We start from the raw sequence: 27,004 nt of genomic DNA on the forward strand, positions 1-27,004 counted from the left end.
CGGAGACAAAATGGTGGCGACGAACCTCATCCTTCTGACAACGGTCAGTTTAATGCTTGCCATAATTACAGGTAAGTAACATATTCATTGTTGAATCTTCAGTGTTGTGACGCTTGTCATTATTGCTGGTCTAAAACGATGTCGCCCATCATGAAGTCGTACAGTGTTGAGATCACGTGACGATAGTGTCCTGTCCCATACGCTCTGTGAGTGGCGACGATCATTGTACAGCAATCCAGTAGTGGAAATATAATATTCTGCATGTACAGAATATCTCCCTTGTGTCTGTTGATATTAAATGTATTAACACGAGTCGATAAAAATTGAAACCTCCGAAGCTTGTCGATAAGCTTTAGTGAGTGAGTGTAGTTTTACGCCGCTTTTAGCAATATTCCAGCAATATCATAGCGGGGGACACCAGAAATGGGCTTCACACATTGTACCCATGTCGGAAAGCAAACCCGGGTCTTCGAGCGAACGTTTTAACCACAAGGCTACCCGACCGCCCCCCGACGAGGTTTAAACTTTAACGGCGTTTGTTGATATCAAAAGACACTAGGGTGAGATTTTATCATCCAAAATCTTTCTTCATACTTCTGTTGTTTGTAACCAGTATCAAGAGTGTACAATGAAGGCAGCTAACCAGCTTCAGTGACAGATAGATTAGATTGCCACTGATACTTAATAGTAATCGTACTCTTATCTCTGTCCTGTTGACGTTGGTAACTCCATTACCGCCTTCAATTATTATTTCCTTAAATATATTCATCTTGAATAGGAAATTCACATAAACGTTGATAAATCACCAGGCAGTGTAATGCTTGCTCTCTTCCGGATTATGGTCGTACGTGTAGTGTGTGCAGATGTAAACTATTATGAAAAGGCGCCAAGATTGGTTGGTTGGTTTGTTTGTTGTTTAACGCCGCAATCAGCAATATTCCAGCTATATGACGGCGGTCTGTAAATGATCGATTTTGGACCAGACAATTCAGTGATTGATATCATGAGTATCGATCCACGCAATTGGGATCGATGACATGCATCAACCAAGACAGCGAGCTTGACAACTCGATCCCGTTAGTCGCCTCTTGCGACAAGCATAGTCACCCCTTACGACAAGCATAGTCGCCTCTTGCGACAAGCATAGTCGCCTCTTGCGACTAGCACAATCACCCCTTACGACAAGCATAGTCGCTCTTACGACAAGCATAGTCGCTCTTACGACAAGCATAGTCGCCTTGAAGCAAAGTACAGTGGGTCTGTAATCATATGTGTTCACCATAAAGAGGGTTTATGGAAGGCTATATTTTCGGTTATTGCGTCTGGTAAGTATGAAATATCATCGCCTAGACATAACGAGTGATGAAAATTATATCAAAGAATCGATGGAAATCAGTGATGACACCAGGTGTTCGCAAACGTGTAAGCATATCGGTAGCACCCGCCACTCACACAATTTGCTAAAAAGTGTGTTTTTGTTTGATGCCTAATATACATGCGTTTTCCCTGAAAGTAGAAACAAACAATCTTGAGGTTACTTCATAACATACTCTTGACACCCAGCGTGTTCAGTGGACAATTTCTTTGGTGAAATCTGGGCAATAGATCATTCTTTACTATTATATTATAATATAAATAATGTTATCGATGTCACATACCAATCCGATAAACGTGATACCACCATCCGAAAAAGTAGGTCACCTCGCAGGAACTACTTTTGTTACATCGATGTGACTACTACTTGCTACAAAGCTGTTGCATAAATTTCCCCAACACGTTTAGATGTGTGAGTACTCATGTTAACAAACATGGATGCAAAGCATTCGGCACAATATCATGAACGAGACTGTCCACTCAAGCTTTGTATTCCTACGCGGTTCGTAAGTTACAGTAGTGAATAGCAATATGTCCTAAGTTTCGAATTTGTTTTTAAAATGACATGACTTCGGCGACGTAGATCTCACAACGTCAATACCTCGCATTATATAATTTGGATTCTTTATATATGAAACTTATGACACGTGAACACTCTCGGCTAATAATCTCTATTTCCCAAACCTCTATTTTCCAGAACAAGCACCTGCGGATCAAGCCGCTTTTCCTGCCATACAGGTGGTTGTCGCCAGTAACGGGACCTATCAACTGAAGGTCAAGGGTACGGTCTGGTTAAACAGTGCCCCAACGTTCTTCGTTCTGAACAACCAGAGGTATGGCATTGACGACGGATCTCTGGTGGTTGAGTCCGTCACGAACATCAGCTTCACAGGGGATCTTTTGGGACCCGGCGTTGAGACGCGAATCACCTTCAACGCCAACAACGTCACCATCGTCGCAAGTGTCCTTGCATACTCCTCGGACGAGCTGTTGACATTTAAAGTGGTAAGATCTAAGATAGTTGCTGAAGGAGGTAGTGGGTTGATAGGATTTTACGTCGTCAAGGGCTCTCGTCTAGATATGTTGCCCAGAGCACCACGGTTATGATTCACTGTGCGAAATCGGACCCGAATCTTCGACGTTACGAGTTGACCCTTTAACCACTAGCCTACCCAAGATCCGATATCTCCTGACCGAATTTTGTTAAGGGTATTATATATGGATTAAGATTTTCTATACTCATGTGTTTATTTATAATGTGATTGTGGGAGGTGGTTTTCTCAAATAGTTATCATTTTCATGAAACCCACAAACACGGGTATGGTGCTGATAAACCGGGAATCGTAATCAGGGCGTGTTTTGGATTCGGATCCGGGATCATAGGATTTTGACACGTCTAAGGGATGCACTCTGCATAGCGATTGTGACGACTCGCCCGATAAATTGTGACAGTTTTCTGGAATGGGTCCCGGTTTCACAAGCCTTGATGACGCGATTTTAAATTTGCTTTTTTTCTTACACTTTCAGAACTTCCCCATGGGCGCTACAGACATCAACCACTTCAACTACGACAAAGTCATCTGTGGGTTCCCCGGCTTCGTGATGGAGAACGACTTGTATCCCCTAGGCTTCATGTCTCTGGGTGGGGAGTTTGCCGGCTACACGGGGCAGGTGGTGGGCAGGTGGGAGAAACAGTCAGCTTAGGGACCGACCATTGTCTCGCAAGCAATCGAGAAGAAATTACCCTTTCAACAGCATGTAAAGCCTGTGGCGAAATGATTGTTTGCGGTATTTTCTCGAACAAATCATTTTTGTCAAGCAAATCGCACGCCCCATAATATAGAATGGTCAGTCCCTTGTAAACATCATGTTTTACTGTCGGCGGCATAACTCAACACCTGGTTTGACTTATTTTCCAAATTGATAACCCAGTCAAGAAGTTGTTGAGGCCTTGCCTCGTTACTTTGGGGTAAGCGTCAATGTAAGGCTTTATTTGTGAGGCATGCATGCCAGTGTAAAGCTTAGTGTGCCGTGCATGTCAGTGTAAAGCTTAATGTGCCGTGCATGTCAATGTACAGCTTAGTGTGCCGTGCATGTCAATGTACAGCTTAGTGTGCCGTGCATGCCAGTGTAAAGCTTAGTGTGCCGTGCATGTCAGTGTAAAGCTTAATGTGCCGTGCATGTCAATGTACAGCTTAGTGTGCCGTGCATGTCAATGTACAGCTTAGTGTGCAGTGCATGTTAATGTACAGTTTAGTGTGCCGTACATGTCAGTGTACAGCTTAGTGTGCCGTGCATGTCAGTGTACAGCTTAATGTGCAGTGCATGTTAATGTACAGTTTAGTGTGCCGTACATGTCAGTGTACAGCTTAGTGTGCCGTGCATGTCAATGTACAGTTTAGTGTGCCGTACATGTCAATGTACAGCTTAGTGTGCAGTGCATGTTAATGTACAGCTTAGTGTGCCGTACATGTCAATGTACAGCTTAGCGTGCCGTATATGTCAATGAACATCTTAGTGTGCCGTACGTGTCAATGTACAGTTTAGTGTGCAGTGCATGTCAATGTACAGCTTAGTGTGCCGTGCATGTCAGTGTACAGCTTAATGTGCAGTGCATGTTAATGTACAGTTTAGTGTGCCGTACATGTCAGTGTACAGCTTAGTGTGCCGTACATGTCAATGTACAGTTTAGTGTGCCGTACATGTCAATGTACAGCTTAGTGTGCAGTGCATGTCAGTGTACAGTTTAGTGTGCAGTGTCTGTCAATGTACAGCTTAGTGTGCCGTATATGTCAATGAACATCTTAGTGTGCAGTGCATGTTAATGTACAGTTTAGTGTGCAGTGCTTGTCAATGTACAGTTTAGAGTACCGTGCATGTCAATCTGTGGGGTAGCCTAGTGGTTAAAGCGTCGCATTTCACGCCGATGACCCTGGTTCGATTCCGCATATTGGTACAATGTGTGAAGCCTATTTCTGGTGTCCCCCGTCGTAATATTGCTGGAATATTGCTAAAGGCGGCGTAAAACCATACTCACTCACTCCCACATTAAGCTGACACGTTTTGATATAATTGAAATACTGGTGAGGCGTTTAACCAATTTCGCACACAAACCTCTGAGATAATTTTACGTTCAAATGGTACCTTTTTAAACATATATATTTTATTAATATTTCGGACGGACGAAAGGCGTCAAACGATGGTACGTATTGTTACCCTACCTGTTCAGTATGAAAGGGCTAAAACAAGGACTGGTCGCCTCAGGGTCAGTACTGTGTGTCGTCGCTGTTTGCGTGAGATATTCTTAACATTAACCCCATGTCACCTCACCTCGTTCATATCTTGCTGTTATTAGTAACACAAAGCCTACACGTTTTCTACCCTTTAGTCACTCACATTGTGACTCGGAAATGCCCCGAGTGTGTTCCATCATGAAGATTTTGTACAGACATAACGCCTCTATACATATCCTTTGTTTGCTGTAGAGCGTATGTCTGAGTGAACGACAAATGAAATGGTTTGGCCAAGACATTATAACTGTCACTCGCGGTGTTGCAGAACAAATATATTGCTTAAACGTTTCTCATTACCTATAAACAGCAGAGTCTCTGCACTTTACAGGGAAGACGTGTCAGTAAGTACGCTAGCATATCACTGGATTCACCTTGTTTATAGGCCGCCGTATGGCAAGAGTACTGTGTGGCGTCAGGCAACAACCACTTACATTTTAAGCGAGTGATTGAGTAATGGTTTTACGCCGCTTTTACCAATATTTCAGCATATCACGGCGGGGGACACCAGAAATGGGCTTCTCACATTGTACCCATGTCGGGAATCGAACCCGGGTCTTCGGCGTGACGAGCGAACGCTTTAACCATTAGGCTACCCGACCGCCCACATTTTAAACGTCGAGTGTCAGTGGCGTGGTTTCGGTAGGACAGTGCGTGTTTACCCTTTTTGTGAACACCTGGTGTTATCATTGTTCCGTTCATTAAGGTTTTATCGCTATTCTGTCTGTTACGCCAAATGGAATCCGTTTCGGCGGATAAATGAGACTGGCTGTTCTCTAGAGTTGACGTTTTATATTCTCTCCAGGTGGAACAAGACGGCCAACATTCAGGATGGCCTGGAGGGGTCGGCTCCCCTAAACCTGTTCGACAAGAGCTTTAACGCCATCACCATAGGTCCACAGGATAACTTCATGTCCACGTCGTTGTGGAGGGACATCGACAACGACTACGTATACTGGGGAATCATGAGCGGTGTTACCCAAGTTCCAACTAATTTCACATACCAAGTTTTAACGGCCTATTCAGCTGACGTCACAGAGGTATTATTACAGTGGTTACATGTCTTGATAAACGATATAGAGTTTGAGACCTGTGAAGATCCGGGGGAAAATAGATGTTCAGCAACCCATGCGTGTCGTAAGAAGCGATTAACGGGATCAGGTGGTCAGGCTCGCTGACTTTGTTGATGAAGGCCATCGTGTCCCATTTGCGTTGATCGATGCTCATGATTTCAATCACTGTATTGTCTGTCCAGACTCGATTATTTACAGACCGCCCTCATATAGCTGGAATATTGCTGAGTGCGGCGTTAAACAACAAACCAACCAACAAAACATGCGTATTTTTATGAGGGATTGAGGTGCGTTTGACGCTGCTTTGATCAGTATTCCATTTATATCACAGCTTGTCAGCTTGATGTCGGGGAAAGTCCCGCAGTGCATATAATAGACGTTTATTACTTTGGTGAAACGCACGAGCACGGATGTGAGGGTGACAAACCAAGATACATAATCGGGGCGAACCGGGATTCGAACCCACAATCTCAGGTTTCTTGCGTTCCCAGTGGACACAATTCTGCACAGAGAATTGCGGGCCTTGCACGACTGGGCCACCCTTGCACAGTATGGATATGATGACCTTCGAGCTGAGAGCTCGTATGGTATCCGTAAAGATAATAGCGATGTTCACACCGAACGCTTTTCCTTTATCGCAATTCAGTATGCACAAGGCACCGCAATTTGCTGGTCAGATTGGCGTCCCTTAGGCATGCCATCATCCTATGACATTCTTGACCAACTTGTGTTATTCCGGGACAAGTCGAAAAGCGACTCGTGCCTCTCTCGTGTCAATTTTTGCGACCGGGTTCCGTCTTGGCGCAAACGGGCATAGCTAAAACAATTGTCAACTCGTTGCGTAATGGTTCACATATATTTCCCCATATATTATATATATTTCAGATGCAATTTATAGCACACCGGAACATGCCGAATTATACAGTATGATAGAACACATTTAACTGTGTCTTGGGTATATTTTTAGATGCAAGACATGTAAAATCAAACATCATTTCTGAGGGATTCTTTGACGAAGAACTTGAAATCATACGCGCATTTTGATTGGTTTGTCGTATTTTCGCACATAACATTCATCGATAGGGGGACGAGTCTTCTTGCAGGTTACGGAAAGAGGCGAGTGGAGACGAATGCATCCTATGATAGAGATTCTAATCTCAGATTCGCCCTGATTACCTTTTACCTGTCAGTACCATATCCGTGCTCGTTGGTTTCACAAACCAGGTAAAAGACCTTCCCATAGTCCCTCCCACATTAAGCTGACGCTCATATCTTTGACTGAAACATTCATAAAACCCACCTAACTCACTTATTTAATCCTATAACGACCAACAGGACGGTAATCTGGTTTGGTTTGATCTGTTTGTTTAGAGCATGTTCGTGTGGGGCAACTCAATCGCCAGCTTATACTACCGGCTGAGCCGACCCTCCGACCCAGTTGTCAACAACATCGGCTACTGGACCGGAGAAGGTCAGTGACACTACACGAGACAATGTGAGATTGCGTGAGATTTATTGATTGAAACTGACAGGTCAGACATGAAAATATCCTTCAATATATGGTGCTTATTATGATGGTATTGTCTATAAATTTTGGTTGTCCTTTGTTTAACCATTGTTGCATTGTACGCGGATCCATTGTGAAAAAGTGTTTTTAATAATAATAATTATTTATAGGCGTAGTTAGTCATCGACCATCTCTTTAAAGCTGCAGCTTATTCTTATAGCGAGGCTTATTTTACCGTGCTATTTTCAATCGTCACTGTTTATTTTCTACAAATTTGTTTTAACTGGTAATCATAACGCTGGAGTCACATAAAGTGGAACTCAGTTTGGCGAATTTAGACCACACGTTACGTTAGTTCTTTCAGCTTTTGGGTATCGTTCGCTGGCTTTATTCGACGAGTTTTGCGTTGTCATCGTGAATCGAGTACTCTCTTTATCGTGAGCGACAATCACCAGTTACTGAAAAATCAGTGTTCGACTATACACAATCACGGACCTTATCGCTCGCAGCGTGCAGCCATAGGCACAGGTATGATCCTCCACATTGTGAGAGGCCCCTTTCAAGTGTCTTGCGCCGTGATGTAAAGTAAGCACAATGTACTGTCAGTCGGTTGTATAGTTGATCACTCTCACAGGTACTGCTGTGGCAGGTCCAGCCGGTAATTTACAAGCCACCGTCACATTACTCGAATATCTGTGATCGCAGCGTAGACGAACATCCACGCTTTCACTCACTGTGTCTATTTCTGTAGGGTCCTTCTACTACGAGGAAGGGAGTTTCGAGGGTAACTATGAAGACGCCATCACAGCTGTATTTGCAGCTGCAGCTAATAGATCCCTGCCATACAGGTAATTCTCCCCGCCGTACAGGTAATTCTCCCTGCCATACAGGTTGTTCTCCCCGCCGTACAGGTAATTCTCCCTGCCGTATTGGTAGTTCTCCCCGCCATACAGGTAATTCTCCCTGCCGTACAGGTAGTTCTCCCCGCCATATAGGTAATTCTCCCGGCCATACAGGTAATTCTCCCTGCCGTACAGGTAGTTCTCCCCGCCATATAGGTAATTCTCCCCGCCATACAGGTAATTCTCCCTGCCGTACAGGTAGCTCTCCCCGCCATATAGGTAATACTCCCCGCCATACAGGTAATTCTCCCTGCCGTACAGGTAGTTCTCCCCGCCATATAGGTAATTCTCCCGGCCATACAGGTAATTCTCCCTGCCGTACAGGTAGTTCTCCCCGCCATATAGGTAATTCTCCCCGCCATACAGGTAATTCTCCCTGCCGTACAGGTAGCTCTCCCCGCCATATAGGTAATACTCCCCGCCATACAGGTAATTCTCCCTGCCGTACAGGTAGCTCTCCCCGCCATATAGGTAATACTCCCCGCCATATAGGTAATTCTCCCTGCCATACAGGTAGCTCTCCCCGCCATATAGGTAGTTCTCCCCGCAATACAGGTAACTCGCCTTACCATGCAGGTAATACTCCCCGCCATACAGGTAATTCTCCCTGCCGTACAGGTAGTTCTCCCCGCCATATAGGTAATTCTCCCCGCGGGACAGGTAGTTCTCCCCGCCATACAGGTAATTCTCCCTGCAGTACAGGTAGTTCTCCCCGCCATACAGATAATTCTCCCTGCCGTACAGGTAGCTCTCCCCGCCATATAGGTTATTCTCCCCGCAGTACAGGTAATTCTCCCTTCAATACAGGTAATTCGCCTTACCATGTAGGTAACCCCCCCCCCCCCCCTGCCGTGCAGCTAGCTCTGCTTACCATGCATGGAGGTGCTAATACCTTTTTAAAGTGGGTGAGGAATGACACTACATAAGTCAACCCTGTGTTCAGATATATCGTTTTGCCCATCTCTCTTCTTGTGCTGCAGGTACGTGGAACTGGACAACTGGTGGTTCACAAAAGGTCAAGGCGGAGGGGTCAAGGAGTGGACAGCACCCACGGACATCTTCCCCAATGGAATCGAGTACGTCTTCAGTAATGTAACATTCACTATCGAACACGTAACCTGCACAATACTGGTCGTGACCCTTAGAGTAATGTTATAAAATAACAGACTGCTCCTGGTGTGTTGGATAGAGCGTCTGCCCGGGGAGCGAAGCTCGGTGGTTCGCGTCATACCGTAACGTTAAGAGATGGTACTTGTTGTTACCCTGCCCTGTGCCCGGCTTAAAGGGGTTAAAACAAGGACTGGTCAGTATTATGTGTCTTATGAGTGGTATCTCAGTGGCCTTGCACTGTAAACTCAGCGTCAGTTCGGGCCAGTACAAGCACCCACAAAGACACACATATGCACGTCGCTGTACAAGTGCAATAACCTAGAACACGACAGTATTCCCCAATTCACCTCAACTTTGTAATTTCAAGTCATCTGTAAAGGATACTATCCCCGTTCTTGTGAAACCCCCTTCAGCATTTTATGCACGATAGGGATATATTGTCATATAGTAAATTCACAAGTGTCATATAATAATTAATCAGTGTTCGACCGTGATCTTTGCTGCAGCCATGTTCAAGGAACTGAAGTGTTGCATTTCACCAATGGTCGATGAAAGTTATGCTTTACACAGGGTATAGGAAAGTCCCTTTCGAAATCTCGATCAATCACTGGTATCGCATAAAAGATATACAAGCATGGGCGTGGGCTGTGCCGGTTCTTTATGGTGTGTGGGTAGGGGGTGGTGGTTGGGGTAGGAGGTAGCTCAGGCTTATAAAGCATTGTGTGGGACTTACCGAAGGTGCACATGGTCTGGATTATCGAGGCCTGTGTTAAGTGTTGCGGTTCTTTGCATGTAACCTGACACCATGGCCTCGTCTGTTGTAGGCAGCTGCACAACAAGATTAATGTTCCGGTTGTTGCCAAGAATAACTTCTGGTAAGTGAATAGGAACAGTTGTCTGCGGCACTGACAGACACATAAACCGTCACTATATGACTTTAAAGTAGAACGCCATGTATCTTCAGTATGTAACACCATCGTATATCTATTGTATATAACACAACCACATATTTATTGTATATAACACAACCATGTATCTATTGCATATAACACAACCATGTATCTATTGTATATAACACAACCATGCATCTAATGTATATAACACAACCACGTATCTATTGTATATAACACAACCATGTATCTATTGTATATAACACAACCACGTATCTATTGTATATAACACAACCAAGTATCTATTGTATATAACACAACCACGTATCTATTGTATATAACACAACCATGTATCTATTGTATATAACACAACCACGCATCTATTGTATATAACACAACCACGTATCTATTGTATATAGTACAACCACGTATCTATTGTATGTAAAACAACCATGTATCTATTGTATATAACACAACCACGTATCTATTGTATATAACACAACCACGCATCTATTGTATGTATCACAACCACGTATCTATTGTATATAACACAACCATGTATCTATTGTATATAACACAACCACGTATCTATTGTATATAACACCACCATGTAACTATTGTATATAACACTACCATATACATTCAGTATTTAACACCACCGTGTATCTATTGTATATGACGTCACCATCTATATTCAGTATTTAACACCACGATGTACGAGAGGCCTTTAATACGTTTTGCAACTTCAATATAAGACCAAGTCGCAGAATATCTTTAGCACTTTTATTTTTCAATATAATCTCCATTCACCTCAACACACTTATTCCATTTGTCCTTCAATCTTTTAACACAACTTTAATGGAAATCCGCAGATCTGTGGCAGCCTTTATGTCCTCGTCATCCTGGAAGCGTCTTCAACGTAGGGCAGATTTCATTTGCCGGAACAGGAAATGGTCACTGGGGGCAAAGTCTGGGCTGTAGGGTGGGTGATTTAACTGTACAGCCCAGTGGTATTAAAAGCTTGAAGGACAAATTGAAATATTATCACTTACAGCGGATTACAATTTACTTCGCTGTGAGCGATATGTTATTCGACTTCGTAATACACAGAGTTGGTTATATATTTCCATTGTGAAGGTCAAGTGATACAATCTACGCAACACAAAATCAGGGGCAGTACAACTTCGACATATCCGGTGACATGGCTCTACCTAAAGATGAGGTACAGTAAAACACAAGTTTTGTACATACAGAGAATAACCTACAAGGAAATACGGATAAATTGAAGTCATATTCCCAAGGGAAGAGCGTCCACTAACCTTTTTATCAAAGTCGTGTTTCCACCCTTGCCGCATCAAGCCCACTTTTCCGTGCTTAATATGATTGGACCAATCCATTAACATTGATAGTCCAATCAGAGAACGTTCCACAAAATCAACATATACGACTAGTACACCTTCGCATGAAAGTGAGTTACCGCGGGAATATGTCAATTTCATCCTTTAAGGAATGTGGCCTTGTTGTGGCAAGGGTAGAAACTAAGCTTTGATATAGGCCAGTGGACACGCTTGCCTCGGGAAGATGGAGTGAAGTAGGTCCTGAGCCTTTCTGAAGAACACAAACTTCGTGCATCTTACTCGCGAGGAGGTTATTCTGTACAACTATTTCTATATAATTATTAAATTAATTAATTAAATTACGTATTTATTTAGCGCTACTTATCCAGACAACTGCCTGCTCAAGATCGCTCAGTCGTATGCTCTTTTGAAGAGGATGGTCTTAGAGTTTTGATCTAAAGGTGTTGACATCTTCAGATCCCCTGGCATCAATGGGCAGTGCATTCCATTGAGTTGCATTATGTTTGTTTCACCGAGAAAACTTCAGCTAAGTCAAGCTAATGTTGAATTGACGTTATAAATTCAGCAATGACGAACAATAAATAACGAGGTGTGGTTTATTTCACGATAAAACATTCTATTATCATGACGTCATTTCATGAGTTACGACCAGACGCTCGCAACTCGATGACATCGTAAATTTGACGACGTTATTGTTTAGAGGGTAGCGAGTTGTTTCCCTTAGAGGTAGCTGTGCAAAGCAGATAAGCGCAATGGCCGAACGATCGCATCCATCTCATAACGCTGTGAGAATTGTGAGAATATTCAGAAAATGCCAAATGTAATCTTTATTTACATACGGGCAAATATGTATAGAGCTTGTAAATTGTATTAACATCCTTAAGAAGGCTGTACATAATGCTGATATCTAATACGATAAAAAATGTTTTATTGTGCGATAAACAACGACCACGAGTCGTATATTTTTTTATATCTATGACGTCATCTTTAATTACTAATGCGTTGGCATGACGTCACGTTTCTAAGGGCAGCTTCGCAAACAAAACTTAAGAATTGACCTTCACTTTGTGTGAGTTCATTGTGATATGAACCTTCATAGAGTGGGGGCCAAACTGTATGAACGTCGGAGCTTGGTACACTCCAATTAACTCACACAAAGTGAAAGTCAATTCTTATAATTTTTTTATCACGATTTCTTACCTCAAAGGATGTAGGCCAAGATCTAAACACAATTTCATTTAGTACGTGTGACTTCATGTTTACACTGACAGCCATACAACAACCAGATATACCGCGGAATAAAATAGTTCCTCAAATAGAGAGGTGACATGAGCGTATGGATGCACAACTTGCTCTTCAGAATTATCTTACGCAGCACGTGTTCATATATCCTCATCAGATGAGAAAGGTCTGTAAAGAACAACCGCAGTTAGTCAGTGACAATGACAGCGCGTCGTAATACATTTACATCAAGTACAAGACGTCAAAATGGCCGACACGATCAACGTGACGGGAGATTTCCGAAGTTGTTACTGAACCTGTGGCGGTTATATGTGTTAGTCATCATTGATCAACTGGCCGATCATTGAAAGGTGATTAAAGATGCGTCAAACAAACACTAAGGTAAATTCGTAGATTGCTGGAGATGGTTACTGTCAGCCAAGACACATCTTCACGAGGCAAGAGAGTTAACTGGAGTTTAGTCCAGTTTCCACCCTTGCCGAACTAGGCTGGAATTCCTGGGCTCGATCGTAGCGCCACCAGTGGCTGTTACGAGTTATGTCCTTTCTATGCCTCTCCTATTGGCCAATCAGATTCTACCTCTCGTATCACTTGCATTTGCTTCAAACAAAACGGTGGCGCCCAGTCAAGACGATGTGATCGATAATCAAGATCAATATTGTGATAAAACGAGTTTTACATCGTGAAGTGCATCAAATCACGTGAGCACCTTGATTAAAAACAGGAAAAGATTTGGAAAATATCTGTTGACAACGAGTTTGCGGTGCACGTGGTTTGCAAATCCTGCAGTCGACCGAAATATGCATGAAAGTCCATAATACCAGCCTAGTTCGGCAAGGGTGGAAACTGGACGTTTATAGTCAGTTAACTCACATGCCTCTTGAAGATGGCCAAGACACGGATCGAGTCGATACTGACGATAGTTGGGAGGTGCATTTCTTCGATTGTTCATTAGGATGGGTCGTAGCGAGGATATTCGTGAACAATCATACAGTCAAGCTCCTTGACGTTTTTCAATGTATACTGGAACGCTGAGACCAAAATTAAAGGTTCTAAATGATCAGAAAGAACGCCTTTGTATGTTTTCGTGCTAGGGAATTCCCAAGGGGTTCATCGGGAATGTGGAAGTTGTCCGTCAGTGTTTACGTCATTTCAAGAACACTATCTCGTGAAAAACGTATGAACGTCAAGTTGTGTCGTTCATACACTTATGAACGTCAATTTCGCGGTCATGTGACCGACCTCTCTTCTAATGGAAAACGTCAAATTAAAACATTATAAAAAAATAAACAACTGGCGTGAGCTAGCCAACTGGCATAAAGCGAAAGATTATTCTGATAATGCCTGGGCCCCTATGTGTAAGATATATGATATAAGATAAGAATTAAGACATAATATACCCATCCACATGGGTTTCACCAAGGCGTTTAAACGTCTGAGACCTGCATTCGGGCTTTCCTTTCACATTAAGCCGACACGCCGTGAACTGACTACAATAATTAGAGAATACTGTTAAAGGCGGCGTTAGGCCCAACTCACTCTTGTTCACTATATGTGTTTTATTCCATGTACAGGCATTTTGGGACTTCCTGTTCGGGGAAGCAAAGCAGTGGGGCATGACTACCTACATTCAGGTAATTTTTTATGCAGTGTTGTTGTTGTTGTTTAACGCCGAATCAGCAATATTCCAGCTCTATGATGGCGGTCTGTAAGTAAGAGAGTTTGGACCAGACAATCCCGTGATTGTCACCATGCGCATCGATCCACGCAACTGGGATACGATGACATGCATCAAGCAACTCAGCGACAAGCATAGTCGCCATTTACGGCAAGCATGGGTTGCTGAAGACCTATCTTCACGGATCATGACGGTTTTTTTTATGCAGTGAACATTATTAGGTCAATAAAAACATTTTATTTCAGTTTATGGCAACATAAACGCAAAAATAATTTCTTGGTTAGCCCATCAACATGGCAGCTAATTCTGAGAATGTTAATGTTTAGGTAATGAAGTTAGGTGTACAATGTCAAATGGAGCAACATTGAAAACTGGTTTTCGACTTCCGCTAGAGTGTGTAACATGACGGACACGTCAAATCCATTTCCAATGCTCCCAACGCTGGTCGAAATGAGGTGAGCCGAGTCGAAACATATGACCAAAACATGATAATTCGCTCAGGTTTCAGTTACTGGTGTGCCTGCTTCACATTCGATTATGAGTGAGTGAGTGAGGTATTATTTAACGTCACATGGGCAATATTTCAGCCATATCGTTACGACATTCGATTATGTGCAGAACGCCGTAATGTGGCTTGCGTAATGCTGACTGCCGAGTTACAATCTAACATTCACTAACTCAATCAGCAAATCAATTTGCAGACACCTCCATGTCTGATTCTAATTCGATAAAGGCATATAGAACAAAACCTACCGCCTTAAATAAACCCATAATTTCCATAATCTAAAAGCAGAGTCCACTGAACGACTCCGACTGCATCGTAAGCAATTGATACAAGGTGCGAGCGAAAAGGTGAGCGTATCCTGCCCCACCCGTTACAAACGCATGCAAAGGCAAGTCAACTGTTCCTCTGAAAAAAACCGGGGACATATGGTCAAAATAGGGAATTGCATCGTACATCATTTTTGTCACTGATGCGTCACATTTGGAAATCCTTCCAAAATTTCTGCCGTAGACCGTTTTGAAAGCTTTCCTGGGATCTTGAACTTTTGGAGAAGGAATGGTGTGGCAGTCTTTAAAATCTTCGTAGAAAGAGCATGCGCAAAATCCTTTTCTTGGAAATTGGTCAGTATTGATTAATGATGTGTTGAAGTATGTCTACTAATACAAACAAAATAATTAATTGGATCCAATCGTATTTGTTTTCAGGACAACATGACAGAAATATTCCGTCAGTTTGATTACCTGAAGATGGATCTGGACTATGGCAGGGACTGGTTGATGAACATGGGCACCGCTGCCACCAAACACAACATCACCATCCAGTACAGTGGCGCCCTCCCGCGGATGGTTATGCAATCTCTGGAGATACCCGCCGTCACACAGGTAAGTAATAAATACTGTTATGTAATCAGTTACTGTGTTTGTTTGTTGTCTTACGCCGCACTTAGATATATATAATCTCTATGACAGCGACCTGAAAATAAGTTTTGTTTATTTGTTGTTTAACGCCGAAATCAGCAATATTCCAGTTGTATGACGGCGGTCTGTAAATAATTGAGTCTGGACCAGATAATCCAGTGATTGACATCATGAGCATCGATCCACGCAGTTGGGATCGATGACATGCATCAACCTAGTCAAGGAGCCTGACCACCCGATCCCGTTACTCGCCTTTTACGACAAGCATAGTCGCCTTTTACGGCAAGCATGGGTCGCTGAAAACCTATTCTACCCCGGATCTTCACGGGTCCTGAAAGTAAGTCTGTACAAGACAATCCAGTGATCGATTTTGTGAATTATATGGCAATTATATGGAGAAGGAACGTTTTTTGTTTGTTTCATTGTTGTTTAACGCTGCACTCAGCAATATTCCAGTTATATGACGGCGGTCTGTAAATAATCGAGTCTAGACCAGACAATTTAATTATTGACATCATGAGCATCGACCTACGCAATTGGGATACGATGACACACAATAAACCAATAACGCAATAAACCAAGTCACCAAGCCTGACAACCGATCCAATTGGTAGCCTCTTACGACAAGTTACTTGCCACAGAGTTGGTTGGAAGCAATCGTGTCAGAAGCACGCATACAATCGTATGAAATAACGAGACAGACTTTTCAAAAGATGGTTGGCATCCTGAGCCATGTTAAATTGCGGGCACCACGAACGCGCGTCAAACGCGTGTGAATTCAAGGTTATAATTAGTTCCTGGTCCATACTGAAGGAAACGCCTTAAGAGGCGGTGGTCAGGCTCGGTACTTAATTGGTCCTGCATCACCGTGGTCTGACGGCGTGGACAATTTCACAATATCAATCACTGGATTGCCTTGCCCTGACTCAATCATATACAAGCCGCCGTATAACTGGAATATTACCGAGTGTGGCGTTCAACAAGAAACAAATCGAATTATGATATTCCTCTATCTCCCAATAGATCTATTTGCGCCGTTGTAATTGGTCGTTATTGTGAACTTTCTTCACGTTGCAAGATTCGAGTGAGCCCCAACTACGGCGCGTCCGAAGACCAGTGGAAGATCGGTCTGACGTCTATATTTGCCAGTGGTCTACAAGTCGCCATATCTAAGGACGGGTTTCTGTCACAACAGCACGAAGGGGGTACTAACTATTAATACTATAATGAATGATAATGTGAATTAACATGTTTTTGATCATTTCTAACTATTGAACGTTTGAGACCCCGTACATTTTCGCCAATTGTCACAGTCTGGCACTGATTATGCATTTTCTCACTACCATAACCCTTGCAATGAAAATGACCTGTATCACACGGGCTTCCTCCTACACTAAGCTGATATACCGTGTTATGAACGAAATACGTTAAACGCGGCATTATACCTTATCTATGAAAACTGAGAAACAAAGCAAAATATGCCTTTCATTTGATTCGATTTGTTTGATTTCCAATTGAAAATATCTGAATAATAAATATAGCGACAAAACCCTTTCCATATCCAGTAGATATGTCCGCATAACGCAGAGTCGATTGTACGATTCCGACTATATCAAGAGCATGTGTTAATGAAGCACTATCCACTAGTAATGATACCAGGTGCCGGCGAAAAGGTGAGCGTATCCTGCCCAAACGGTGGCACCCGTAAGTGATATTATATGTACAAAATGAACCGTACTGCTGCTCAGACAGCACCCAAAGGTTACATTTCTTAAAACATAAATTTACTTTGATTTAAAACATTTTAAAATGAAAACAAATCGCATAATACACAACTGAGTATCTTAGAGATCTTATCTTTGAAAGTTAATACATTTCCTTGTTTCGGCACAAATTTTACATTTCAATAGGGGTAAGAGTGATATGTTAGCAAATTAATATCTTACTCCAGACTTCATTGAACTAATTGTTTTACACAAAATCAGCCAGGCACAGATTAATGTTTACAAACTGTTGCAGTTGAACAGACATTATCACATTATACAACAGCTCTTTCAATTTTCAATAATATTAAAATAAAACTCGGTATACCTACTTTTCCCCTCTGGTATTTGAAAAAGGTCATCCGTTTACCAACTTATCAAATACAAGTCCTTAATACGTGAAGTACATGCATTGATGACTGTTCGCTGTTCTGTTTGTCAGTTGTGGGGGTGGGTGGGGGTGGGTGGGGTTTGGGGGTGGTGGAATACATGCGGGAGTTCATGTATTGATGACTGTTGGCTTTTCTGTTTATAAGTTCTGGGAGAATACATGCGGGAGTTCATGTATTGATGACTGTTGGCTTTTCTGTTTATAAGTTCTGGGAGAATACATGCGGGAGTTCATGTATTGATTACTGTTGGCTGTTCTGTTTATAAGTTCTGGGAGAATACATACGGGAGTTCATGTATTGATTACTGTTGGCTGTTCTGTGTGTAAGTTCTGGGAGAATACATGCGTGAAGTACATGTATTGATTACTGTTGGCTGTTCTGTTTATAAGTTCTGGGAGAATACATGCGTGAAGTACATGTATTGATGACTGTTGGCTGTTCTGTTTATAAGTTCTGGGCGAATACATGCGGGAGTTCAAGCATTGATGACTGTTGGCTGTTCTGTTTATAAGTTCTGGGCGAATACATGCGGGAGTTCATGCATTGATGACTGTTGGCTGTTCTGTGTGTAAGTTCTGGGAGAATACATGCGGGAGTTCATGCATTGATGACTGTTGGCTGTTCTGTGTGTAAGTTCTGGGCGAATACATGCGGGAGTTCATGTATTGATGACTGTTGGCTGTTCTGTGTGTAAGTTCTGGGCGAATACATGCGGGAGTTCATGTATTGATGACTGTTGGCTGTTCTGTTTATAAGTTCTGGGCGAATACATGCGGGAGTTCATGTATTGATGACTGTTGGCTGTTCTGTGTGTAAGTTCTGGGCGAATACATGCGGGAGTTCATGTATTGATGACTGTTGGCTGTTCTGTTTATAAGTTCTGGGCGAATACATGCGGGAGTTCATGTATTGATGACTGTTGGCTGTTCTGGTTGTCAGTTCTGGGGGAATAAATGCGTGAAGTACATGTATTGATGACTCTTCGCTGTTCTGTTTGTCAGTTCTAGGGGAATACATGCGTGAAGTACATGCATTGATGACTGTTGGCTGTTATGTTTGTACGTTCAGGGGGAATACATGCGTGAAGTACGCATATTGGTGATAGCTGTTCTTTAGTAATTTCGTTGGGCCTAAGTGCGGGAGCACAATTTATTGATGATTGTTTGCTGTTCTGTTCATAAGCTCTGGGGGATCCCAACTCACAGCGGCAGGGTCTGATATCGTCCCTCAGTAAGGGGATGTTTGAAACTGGCGACGAGGCGTGGAAGTCCAACACAACCCTCATCATGAAGTGAGTACAGCTGAACGAGGGACAAGTGTTGACATATACACAAAGAAAAATGTTAAGCATACCCTAATATATTTCATTATTGTTTGGTGCCGATATTGGTAACAGTCATGAAAGATATAATTACGGGAAGAATTATGTTTTCTCGAGATGATGTAATCAGTCATGCGTCACGGAAGCTCGCTTTGAAACAGTTATTCGATGACATTGTGTGACCATGGCATGAAGGCAATGATCAAACGCCACAAGATGGCAAATAATCGGCATGCAGGAATGTTTGGTAATTCCATTGGTCGGAATTTGGGGTATCATCACACTGTCGTTAGCCGTTTTGTCGAGAAATGGGTAATGTACAGGACCGTCCCAGATCCGGAAGACCTCCTGTGACGACACGTCGCGAAGACAGGGACCTTCTTCGTCTCCTTCGCCTAGAACCCTTTTCAACAAGTACTCGTCTGAAACAGCAGTGGTTACCCAATCGTCGTTTCAACACCAGAACCAACAGGAACCGTCTGAAAGCAGCAGGACCGAGGGCTAACGAGTTATAAAGCGTCCCTTGTTGAGAGATCACCACAGAGCTGCTCGTTTAGCATGGTGTATTGCGCGACAGAACTGGAATCTGAGAACTTGGAGACGGATCCATTGGTCAGACGTAAGGCACTTTCTTCTCCACGTCACTGATGGACGAACGAGAGTTTGGGGGCACTGGAACACGGCCTACACCCCCAGGGACATTAAACCGACATTTGCATACGGCGGGGGCTCGGTAATGGTTTGGGGGTGTATCTCTTATGATTGCAGGCTGGCTTTGTCAGCATAAGAGGCAACTTAACAGGGGCTCAGTACATCCGGGACGTTTTGAGGCTAGTCGTCGTTTCTGATTTTGACAACCACCCTCTTGCTACTCGATCTCAGTACATGGATGACAATACCAGTCCTCATCGATCCCATGTAGTCGTTGATTACATGAGGGTCAATGCAATAACGACTCTAACCTGGCCAGCAATGAGCCCAGATTTGAACCCCCTTGAACATGTTTGGGATATTCTGGGGCGGCGCATACAGGAACGAGATCCTCCTGTACAAGACTTACGCCAAATAGAAGCAGCATTGCACCAGGAGTGGTTGTTGTTGTTGTTGTTGTTATTGTTGTTGACCCATCAACAAATCCAACGTCTGACTGGAGGCATGAGACGTAGGGTGGAATTCGTGGCGGTTATACCCGCTACTGATCTGTTTCACGGGTCATGTCGAGTAGAATCTTCAAGGAACATTTTCACATGAAACATCAAACGTAACTCGTTTACTTAATCCAGCAGCAATATACTTTTTTAGGTATTGTCAAAGGTTAAAAACAGTAACTGTGTTACCATGATGTTTTTGTCAGTACATTTCAATCACAACTCACCAATATCTTCTTTATTTGTTGTCAAATGTTTGTTCTATCCGATGACATTGGTATCGCCCAGCTCCTGTGGTCAGTCATCCCATGCCATGATTTTTGTCATTTGTCATGGTTCAGAAATAAGGGTGTACTTAACATTTTTCTTTGTGTATATTATGAGGAATACAACCACAGCGTGACGTTACTGATCCAGCAGCATAATATATAGACGATTATTGGCTTGGTATTAACGACAAGCATGCCACTCGTGAACATATCCATTTTGTCAGGCCACTCGCGGTGATCAACATGTTATTTGACAAGAAAGGATAAATTATTCATTTATTATATATGTTCTCACTTATCTCATAGGTCTTACGACCGTGGTCTAGTGGTAGAGCGTCCGCCCGGAGAGCGGAATGTCCGGGGTTCGATCCCCGGCCGGGTCATACCAAAAGACGTTAAAAGATGGTACTTGTTGTTACCCTGTCTGGCGCTCGGCATTAAGGGGCGAAAACAAGGCCTGGTCGGCTCGGAGTCAGTATATTGTGTCTGAGTGGGGTATTCATGTTAAACTGCGGCATGGTATCTCAGTAGGCTAGCACTGTAAATCGGCATCAGTCCGGACAAGTACAAACAGCCACACACAGACAGACACGTGCATGCACGTCGCTATATAAGTACAATAATCTTGGACGCGAAGTTAAACCCCATTTCACCTCACCTCTTATTTTAAAAACCATTGTGTCAGTAAGCAAACTGTAAATAGTTCCAGCATGAACTGCCATCTCACTCCAGTGAGATATCGATATTAATTAAGATAAATACAGCAATTCAATATCTACTTTATACATGATTTATCACATATTTGTATGACAAATCATGTTAATTTGCAAAAGGTTACGATAACAGTAAGTGAAATATCAAAATATTGAAAAACAGACCCCAGGTCCCTTATTGGCCACCGTAACATCCTGTCAATGTACCCCACTATAACCCACCAGGAGCTGCCTAAAAGACGGAACGATTCTGAGACCGGATTTTCCCGTTGTGGCCGTTGATGCCCAGCTCATGCAGGTGGGAACACGAGGGATGGGGTTAAACTGTTTTCAAATGGATTAAATGGATGTATCCAATATATATATATTATCCAATATATCCAATGTTATTTCCATCTAAAATTGAAACTGTAACGTCTTGTCCATGGAACATTTACATATCGTAACATTTACATTGATTGATGTCACAAAACCTAATTTAAAATATTTTTTTATCCGACATCGAACTGTTTGACTTATCCCTTAAACCTGCTTACCAACATCATGATGAAGGCATGCAATGTTCTCTCCCCTTGTAGAGGGCGTTCCAAGATGGCAGCGGCCCAGTTGGTGAAGTGTGGGCGACGCTCTCCACCGTCACAAGGATTGGGGATGGCCCTGAGCTTAAGTTTGGAATTATCTTTGCTTCCAATCTCCAAGGATCATACGCCATCACACCCTCCACCGCCGGCTTCACGTTTGAGGTAGATCAAAGAAATACATGAGTATACAAATTAATTGGTAAAGCGTGTTTCTTGTTTTACGCAGCACTCGGCACTATTCCACAGCGGCCTGTAAAAAAATTTTTCGTTTTTTAAAAATAGTTTTTATTCAATTCCGTATATGACATTACAGCGTTATACATGGAGTAGCACGTCTGTGAATTATCGAGTCCGTTTCAGTGAGTGAGTGAGTATGGTTTTACGCCGCTTTTAGCAATATTCCAGCAATATCACGGCGGGGGACACCAGAAATGGGCTTCACACTAGAGTCCGTTTCAGACAAACCGTTGCCTGAAAATCATGGCATCGTTCGATGACTGATGGAATCAGTCTGGTAAGAGAGCTTGACATCCAATTTACTGGCGTATTACGACTAGCATCGATGCTCATCACTTGATTGCCTGGTCCAGACCAAATTATGTACTGTCATAAAAACTGGGCCATTGCTGAGTGCGTCGTTAACAACAATAAAAAAACCCAAAGCATGTTGAGGGATGAATGCAGACTTGAGTTTCCACTGTGTGTATTTATTAAAACACATTCTCCTTTCACAGAAACAAATTGCGTGTTTTGAAGTAGCAGCATTCCTCATGTTTATTGAGAGGCTCGGGCGGATGGCTTATTGGTCTATGGCGCTGCGATACGCTGTGTAGATGAGTGATTGAGTGAGTGAGTGAGTGAGTTCGGTTTAACGCCGCTTTTAACAGTTTTCCAGTTATATCGCGGCGTGTAAGCTTAATGTGGGAGGAAAGCCTGAAGTGATGCAGGTCTCAGACGTTTACCACTTCGGTGAAACCCACGAGCACGGCTATGGTGCTGACAAACCTTGAAACATGAACGGGGCGAACCGGGATTCGAGCCCACAATCATAGGTTTCTGGCGTACCCATGGGACGCAACTCTGCACAGAAAATCGCGGCGCCTTAGATGACTGGGCCACCCGTGACCCCGTTGTGGAGATGAAGTTCCGCTGACGTCGGTTCGAATCCTCGAAACCCTGGTGTCCGTCCATATATATATATATATACATATGTGTGCCTCCGACCTGTGTAGGTGATCACATTTCTTAACATTTACGTAGGGGCGGTGGGGTAGCCTAGTAGTTAAAGCGTTCGCTCGTCACGCCGGTGACCCGGGTTCGATTCCTGACGGGGCTACAATGATTGCAGCCCATTTCTGGTGTCACCCGCCGGAATATTGCTTAAAGTGGCGTAAAACCATATTTGCTCGCTGACTAACATTTACGTAAGTTCGGAGGTCATTCTACATCATGTTAATATGCATTACTGTTACTGTTATTACTGGAATACTGTTCAACGCAGCGTTAAACACATTTACTAACTCACTACCTTATTGCGTTAATGACACTGTGAGTTTTGCTGGATCTCTCTATGTAAACCCACCTCGCCTAAAATAAAACTCTGTCTTTCAGTTTCCAAAAAGTAAGATCTTCAACGCCAAGGATCCCCGAGAGCAGCACGACTTCTCCGAAGACAAACCCTTCACGCTGACCGGCTGCACCGCCGACACCTTCTGCCTCTACTACACGTCTCCTGTCATCAGCCTCAAGTGAGACCAACGAACTACCTTGGTGTATACTCGATCCCTGACTGAATATGTCTATTTAGGTGCACACTGATTGAGTGAGTGAGTTGGATTTAACGCCGCTTTTAACAGTATTCCAGTTATATCGCGTCTTGTCAGCTTAATGTGGGAGAAAAGCCCCAAGTGATGCAGGCCTCAGACGTTTACCACTTCGCTGAAACCCACGAGCACGGGTATGGTGCTGACAAACCTAGAAACATAATCGGGGCGAACCGGGATTCGAACCCACAATGATAGGTTTCTGGCGTGCCCAAGGAACACAACTCTGCACAGCGAATCGCGGCGCCCTAGACGACTGGGCCACCGGTGCCCCCAGGTGCGCATTGACAACTCCATAGTAAAGACATAATTATATCCCTAAATTTTTAATCCTCGAAAAGAATGATATTACAGCTTTAATTAATCAGTGATTAAACCAATATCACATATAGTACGCTTCTATAAATATAAACACTTACTTGTTTCTGCAAATTGTGTGAATGGCGGTTACTACCGGTTGGGCAGGACATACTTACCCTTTTCGCGAACACCTGGTGTCATCACTGATTGTCAGTGGTCCATTCATATCGTTTTCACAGGTATTTTGCCCTTTTCGCCAGTTTGAATCTGTTTTGGTAGATAGTCTAGACTGGTTATTCTCATGCATTGACAAAATATATTTCCATGCCGAACGTGAATATTGGCTTTCCGCCCAACATAACATTAAAGATACCACCTTATAAAATTAACCTGTTCTCATCTAGACAATCGACCTCTCATCGCTGCACTTTGTGATAAAAGCATGAAACTTGGCACTGCAGTATGTTGTGATATCCCAAATATTTTATTCCACATAAAATATTCTATTCCAAGATTTTGGAATGTATTTTCCCAACACTTCATATATAAAGTAAAGTAAATAATTATATTATTATAGACTATTTATCTTAGTTTATGTAATCTAAAGTGTGACAAATTATGATTTCTCTCTTCAAAGCGAAAGCCAATTACTACAGCTATTTAATATTACATGTTTTGGGGAGATTTATGTGAACTAACCAGACTTCTGTTTCCGCAGTAACAAGGAAGTGCTGATCCTGGGCGAACTGGACAAATGGATACCAATGTCAAGACAACGTGTTATCAACGTCACCCTCAGCAACGTCATCACCATCGACTTGGTAGGAGCGAAACAGGAGAAGGTGGAGATGTGGTTTTCTGTGAATGGAAATATGGGGGCCCTCGCCATCGATGTGAATAACAACGGAGCAGCGTCACTGGTATTCGAGGACAAGTTAATCAACTCCGGAGGACGTGGTCAGCCTCTATCCGTCGTCGTTGCTGCCGCCGTGGCGTTAGTTGTCACCTTTTTCTGCAAACAGTTATAGTTATAAATGTAACTTGGATCATTAAGGCTGAGTTGTTATGTATATGTATAACAGTATCAGATGTCAACCGGTCTCGACTGGTATATGATGTCCCATTGCGATCTACAAAGCAGGGTAGTAAATTCATTTGTCACTATCCTGGTCGAAATTACTGATTAAGTTAGTAGAATTCAAAGTAATTGTTTTTTGTCAGTGGAGGGGTTTATGATGTGATGTACCTTGTGTGAGACGCTTTGTACCCCGAACCGGTACGCGAGGGTTACACTTTTAGATGTAGCAGGATCACGAGGGGTACCATTCGTGACCAACTCGTGTTATTCCGGGACAAGCCGAATAGCGACTCATGCCCCTCTCGTGGCCATTTTTGCGACCGAGTTCCGTCTTAGCGCAAACAATTGTCACCTCGTTGCGTAATCGTTCACATATTGTACCAATATATTATATATATTTCAGATGCAATTTAAAGCACATCGGGACGTGCGGAATTATACAGTATGATTGAACACATTTATCTGTGTCTTTGGTATATTTTTAGATGCAACATATGTAAATTCAAACATTATTTCTGAGGGATTCTTTGACGTAGAATTTGAAATCATACGCGCATTCTGATTGGTTTGTCGTATTTTCGCACATAACATTCATCGATAGGGGGACGAGTCTTCTTGCAGGTTACGGAAAGGGGCGAGTGGTGACGAATGGAGGGGTACATGGGGTTTTATTCGTCCCGCGTGAGTTTTATACCACGAGCTGGAGGCGAGAGGCGAGTGGTATGAAACCTCACGAAAGCACATCGGGACGTGCGGAATTATACAGTATGATTGAACACATTTATCTGTGTCTTTGGTATATTTTTAGATGCAACATATGTAAATTCAAACATTATTTCTGAGGGATTCTTTGACGTAGAATTTGAAATCATACGCGCATTCTGATTGGTTTGTCGTATTTTCGCACATAACATTCATCGATAGGGGGACGAGTCTTCTTGCAGGTTACGGAAAGGGGCGAGTGGTGACGAATGGAGGGGTACATGGGGTTTTATTCGTCCCGCGTGAGTTTTATACCACGAGCTGGAGGCGAGAGGCGAGTGGTATGAAACCTCACGAGGGACGAATAAAACCCCATGTACCCCGAGTGATCCTGCTACAACGAATATATCTTACCGACATGTTTTAATAAAAAATTGTAAAAGAATTAAAACAAATTCAAAATTGATGGTGAACAGTTGTTCGATTAAACGAATTTCAGCTTGTGTAATGTCACGTGACTTTCGTTTCCTCGGAAAATGCGTGAGGATTTCATGAGGGATTTATACTGCCTCTCAGAAATCCACGTGCAGCATGTCTTGCTTGTGGCGGATTTATTTACCCGCTGAAAAATCTATTTCCCGCCAATGCGGGGAACATGGTATTTTATCAAGATCACGTGGCCCAATCAGATCTCATTATTAGACATGGGGTATGCTGAAGTATCGTACACAGAGACACTGTAACATGTACCTTGAGGGACCAGTTGACAACGAACTGATGTCACCGGCATATTTTCGCCGTTTCATGTCAAATGTCCACCGAGCCGTTTCTCTGACATCATGTCAACTGGTAAACGATAAAAACATCCAGAGTTGTCGCCCTTGCCTTACAATCGGCGATGCTTGGCATTAACACTTTACTGTTAGCGGGATACAGGAACACCATCGACCATACAGTACCCGCTCACAAGCCTGAACCTTATATAATACAAGGTGAGTTTATCATCACGGGCCTGCGACATGGATGCTTTCACAATTCTACGTTACAAATTACCAAAATGAAGACATT

General features: G+C 43.0%; 1 protein-coding gene across 1 annotated transcript; it reads left to right on the forward strand.

The window, feature by feature from the left end:
- On the forward strand, window positions 1-25,202 carry LOC139459249 (uncharacterized). Its single transcript, XM_071240699.1, has 17 exons — window positions 1-71; window positions 2,072-2,379; window positions 2,902-3,056; window positions 5,470-5,704; window positions 7,109-7,208; window positions 7,996-8,092; window positions 9,127-9,222; window positions 10,081-10,131; window positions 11,284-11,368; window positions 14,321-14,380; window positions 15,634-15,810; window positions 16,925-17,051; window positions 19,184-19,292; window positions 21,678-21,750; window positions 22,031-22,195; window positions 23,645-23,781; window positions 24,875-25,202. Exons 1-17 carry the CDS (start codon window positions 11-13, stop codon window positions 25,182-25,184), a joined length of 2,346 nt encoding a protein of 781 aa, XP_071096800.1. The 5' UTR covers window positions 1-10; the 3' UTR covers window positions 25,185-25,202.
- Window positions 25,203-27,004: the final 1,802 nt, after the last annotated feature.

The sequence above is a fragment of the Haliotis cracherodii genome, unplaced genomic scaffold (assembly GCF_022045235.1).
Source record: "Haliotis cracherodii isolate W230 unplaced genomic scaffold, xgHalCrac1.p SCAF_13, whole genome shotgun sequence".
Classification (NCBI taxonomy): Eukaryota; Metazoa; Mollusca; class Gastropoda; order Lepetellida; family Haliotidae; genus Haliotis; species Haliotis cracherodii.

Bases quoted from the DNA above. Each gene is read 5' to 3' on its own strand.
- LOC139459249 (XM_071240699.1), top strand. From the start codon at position 11: ATGGTGGCGACGAACCTCATCCTTCTGACAACGGTCAGTTTAATGCTT. The intron at 5,705-7,108 runs GTATTATTACAG...CTGTTTGTTTAG, and splicing joins ATTCAGCTGACGTCACAGAG to AGCATGTTCGTGTGGGGCAA. The intron at 19,293-21,677 runs GTGAGTACAGCT...ATAACCCACCAG, and splicing joins AACACAACCCTCATCATGAA to GAGCTGCCTAAAAGACGGAA.